Source organism: Centruroides sculpturatus, unplaced genomic scaffold (assembly GCF_000671375.1).
Source record: "Centruroides sculpturatus isolate CEXI.00-Female unplaced genomic scaffold, Cexi_2.0 scaffold67, whole genome shotgun sequence".
Lineage (NCBI taxonomy): Eukaryota > Metazoa > Arthropoda > Arachnida > Scorpiones > Buthidae > Centruroides > Centruroides sculpturatus.
Genome location: NW_019384305.1, coordinates 1,120,239 through 1,124,953, shown reverse-complemented (window position 1 = coordinate 1,124,953; position 4,715 = coordinate 1,120,239). Strand labels below are relative to the sequence as shown.

General features: G+C 28.1%; 1 protein-coding gene across 1 annotated transcript in view; it reads left to right on the top strand.

The window, feature by feature from the left end:
* Positions 1 to 4,715, top strand: part of LOC111618633 (GTPase-activating Rap/Ran-GAP domain-like protein 3) — a 148,678-nt gene that overhangs the window by 119,160 nt on the left and 24,803 nt on the right. Inside the window, 2 exon segments of the mRNA XM_023360195.1 lie at positions 1 to 43; positions 118 to 216. Coding sequence (XP_023215963.1) covers positions 1 to 43; positions 118 to 216 — 142 coding nt within the window.

Below are 4,715 nucleotides of genomic sequence, written 5' to 3'. Positions count from 1 at the left end.
GCTAAAGCTGGACAGACAACAGATGATGAAATGTTTAGTAATGGTAATTCTAATTATAAAAATATTATATTTTTAATAATAAAAATATCTTAAAATAATAATAATAATTTTTAACAGAAATTGGTAGTAGAGAATTCGAAAATTTTATTTTTCTTCTTGGAGAAAAAATCCGTCTTAAAGGATGGGATAAATTTAGGGGTGGACTTGATATTAAAGGTGAGTTTTCTTCAGTAATTTTTTCTTAATATTAACAATAATAAATTTGTATATTCTTACCGCATTAATTTATAACAGTAATAAAATTATTTTTATATTTATTACCTTATTGATTCGTAAGAAAATTTTTCTTAATTTATTATTATTTGAATGTAAAATTTAAATATATTTTTTTTTTAGATGAAAACACCATTTTTCTTTGTGTATTTTTATAAATTCGTATTATTTGAAGAAGAATCTTTTTTATCTCGTTAAGTGTTGTGTTTCATTGTTTGCTTGAGGCTAGATAAACATTAAATTCTCAAGTTTTTTTACATTTAATTTAAATCTGGATATGTTTTAGAATTTTTGAATAAAGTGCAATTTTTGTTAAGGAATTCTAAAATATAATAAAAGATTTCTTTTATTTCGGTGCGGTTTCTATTAATTATGTAATTGTTATTGATATCTAATGCTTGTTGAAGATGTTGTAATCCTTATTGAGGAATAATCCTCGTTGATGGTAGTTTTCACTGAGTTGCAAACCTTATGACGAGTGATTCCTGCCATGCAATCCTTACTGAAGAGAAATCCTTGAGGTATACTTAGAGGAATAAGTTTTGTACGGTATAATATTCAATATTGCATTGAAACATAATCTCTGTTGAAGATAATCGTTGCAATGTACCATAATCCTAAAAAAAAAAAAGAAATAATTTTTGTTTTGAGCGTAATCCTTGAGGAGTGAGAAATCCTTAATAGAGACACACTATGTTATCGAGGTATAATCTCACCGAGGATTTGCCTAATCCTTGCAATCTTTGCCACGTAATCCTTACAGAGGAGTGATTCTTGCAATTTAGTCCATCTCGTTGAAACATAATCCTTACTTATAAGTAATTCATGTATAATAGAATCGTTAAATTTTATTTATTCGAGTTATTTAGAATCATCGGAAATCAACATGTAGGAATTGATTTCTTGTTTTAGAACATGGCTAATGATGATCATTTTATATATCGATTGGTTTTGCGAATTTTATTGTGGTCTACTTCTTTTGTGAACGTTATTGATTGCAAGAGGAGTTTCTATTGTGTTTATTGTCAGATGTTGAACCATATTCAACAAATCCTAATCCATATAAAAAAAAAAAAAACGATTTTTGATTAAAAAGTAATTGCACGATAGCATTNTTCTAATGGGTTTATATAAATATATTATTCTAGAATTATATAAAATATATATTTTTTATGACTTGCTAAATAACTTTGTCCTCCTCATTAATTCTTTATAATGATAAATAAATATATATATATTATAAGGGCTTCACAAAAACACATAATTCACACTAGAGTTAGAGCAAGCCCTTTTACAATTTTGGAATAAATGCAGAATATAAAATGTTTGTTTATTTATAAAGAAAAAGCAGTCTTAAAAACTATATTATCACTATATTTTCTCCAGGCAAAGGGAAAATTCCCCAACTATCCTTCCCTCTCGAAGGCCTTACATAATACAGAAGACTACCATACTAAACACACGTCACATACAGTACATACGTAGATATAATACACTCTTGCTAGTCCGGTCCCTCAATTATCCAGCATACTCACTCCCCTTGTGATCGCCTATATATTTTCGTGTTTCGTGTTTCCATGAAATTTTTAGTCGCATCGCAAATCCTGTTTTCTTGGAGTTCCATTTTTGTTGTCAGCATTCCATAGAGTATGCTGTATTATTTGTCTGCCTGCATCCATAAAGAATCGGTAACAAATGGTTCAAGTCATTCATCGCCATTAGTCCTACACACACTCAGCAATCTGGCACCCCTCTGTGCAAAGGAGTAGCCGGATTAGCAAGCTTATATCGAACAATTGTTAGATAAAAAAAATTTGATCATATAGAAACTATACGGAATATATTGATGCGAGGGGGACAATATACCGATAGCAAAAGTCAAGATAATCGATAGGAGATGAAGAAACTTTCCTTTTCTTAGATAAATAATGTAGTGCCATTGAAGAAAGTCGTCCAAATATGGAAGTTTCAACCAATTAAGTTAATTTTGGTCCATTTTTTATTATGAATTGAACATAAAGTTAAATTTTGAAGATTATAATGTACTCTTTAGTGAAACGACCATCGAGAGAGGTGCAATAGATTGATTCTTAATGTAAGATTCTATTAATGGATATCTTGAAGTAGTTCAAGGAATAGTAATAGTGGGAATTCTTGTTAAAGTTTCAACTAGTTCTGTTCAATATCTATACAAATAGATATGATTTAAGAACGAATTTCAAGATTTAAAGTAGAAATATAGAATGTTAGCAAAGCAAATTTTAACCTTTTCTTATAGTAGAAATTAAGCATTCGTTCACTGCCCGTGTCATTTATTACATAAATTTTTCTAAATAATTAATTTAGATCGTTATAATAGAGTAACTGCAATAATTTGAAGGATAGAAACGTTACGGTAATGGAAGAAACATTCATTCCATTACCAAGTTTTATATTCACGAGGAAACTTATACAAATGAATTTTTTATACTAATCTGAAATGCTTTTGTTTCCTTTGTCCAATGTTAAAATAAGATTTTAGCATTGGATAAAGGAAACAAAAGCATTCGATTTCAATTAATTAAATATAAGTTAGTTAGAGAGATGTTATAGAACTATAAATTTTCATACCACAAACCGATACGGTGCAATGACAACTGACAGTTAATGACAAATATTCATTCCGTTAAACTATTATTCTCTGGGTGTGCTTATGACTTGTCGTCAGGCAATATTCCTCTTTCTCTTTATCTATTGAGTTTATGAATGATTTTCTACCAGCAACTTCTTTCCTCAAGCTATTTCACTTTTGGATTTCTCTATTTCCTTACTTCCAATAGTTTTCTTTAGGTAAATTTTATGTATAAAAACAAATGATTATCAGTAAATCAATGACTATACCAAGGTAAACTAAAAAAAAAAAATCGTGAATCTAAACGTTATTTTTGCATATTTAAGGGAGATTTTTTTAATTAATTTTTTATAAATTATTGGTTTTATTCTTGAAAAATTAAATTAATTAAAATTTTGTTTTGAAATTGATTTTTCATATTTTTCTATGTTTATACAAAGTAAATAAACTCAGACGAAAGCTTATCATTATGATTGAAATGTGCAAATATTTACAATATCTGCGTATGCATTCGAGAAATTTATTTGAATATTAAAAAAAATAATATTAAAATCACCCATAAATTCAAATGTAGAGTTTTCGTGGTGTTTTATTCCCGTGTTTTTAACACTTAAATAGGAGCTAATTTCTCATAAATGTCCTCAAGAGAAGCAACCTCTTAGACAGATCATCCAAAGGGTTGCATTGCCTCATTTCCCTGTATAAGTTCAATTTACTAACTATAATTAATTTATAATTTTAATTAGCCATTAGAGTAAAGTGGAGACTCATATTTTATGTAAGAATGGAATAAAAAGATAAGGATTAATTGTCCTCTGTGTTAATTTGACAATGAAATAAACACTTTCTTAATTGATCTTTTGGTGATTGAAAACTTGCTTAAAACTTCTGAAGATTTGATTTTCCATTAATTAACTAAATTAAATATACTAAATTGAATACAAATTAAATTAATAATCAATAATTTATTAATAAATTAACTGAATTACATTTAATAAAATTGCAGATGATGATTATGATGATGATTAATTTTAAATATGATAAAATTTATTTAGTATATTTTCCTTTAGATTAATTTTTTTTAAATTATCATAATTAATAGAAGTATATTCTAATGGGTTTATATAAATATATTATTCTAGAATTATATAAAATATATATTTTTTATGACTTGCTAAATAACTTTGTCCTCCTCATTAATTCTTTATAATGATAAATAAATATATATATATTATAAGGGCTTCACAAAAACACATAATTCACACTAGAGTTAGAGCAAGCCCTTTTACAATTTTGGAATAAATGCAGAATATAAAATGTTTGTTTATTTATAAAGAAAAAGCAGTCTTAAAAACTATATTATCACTATATTTTCTCCAGGCAAAGGGAAAATTCCCCAACTATCCTTCCCTCTCGAAGGCCTTACATAATACAGAAGACTACCATACTAAACACACGTCACATACAGTACATACGTAGATATAATACACTCTTGCTAGTCCGGTCCCTCAATTATCCAGCATACTCACTCCCCTTGTGATCGCCTATATATTTTCGTGTTTCGTGTTTCCATGAAATTTTTAGTCGCATCGCAAATCCTGTTTTCTTGGAGTTCCATTTTTGTTGTCAGCATTCCATAGAGTATGCTGTATTATTTGTCTGCCTGCATCCATAAAGAATCGGTAACAAATGGTTCAAGTCATTCATCGCCATTAGTCCTACACACACTCAGCAATCTGGCACCCCTCTGTGCAAAGGAGTAGCCGGATTAGCAAGGGTGGTCTTTAGTGTAATAGATTGTTCTGTATTCCAATTACATTCTTTAATATAA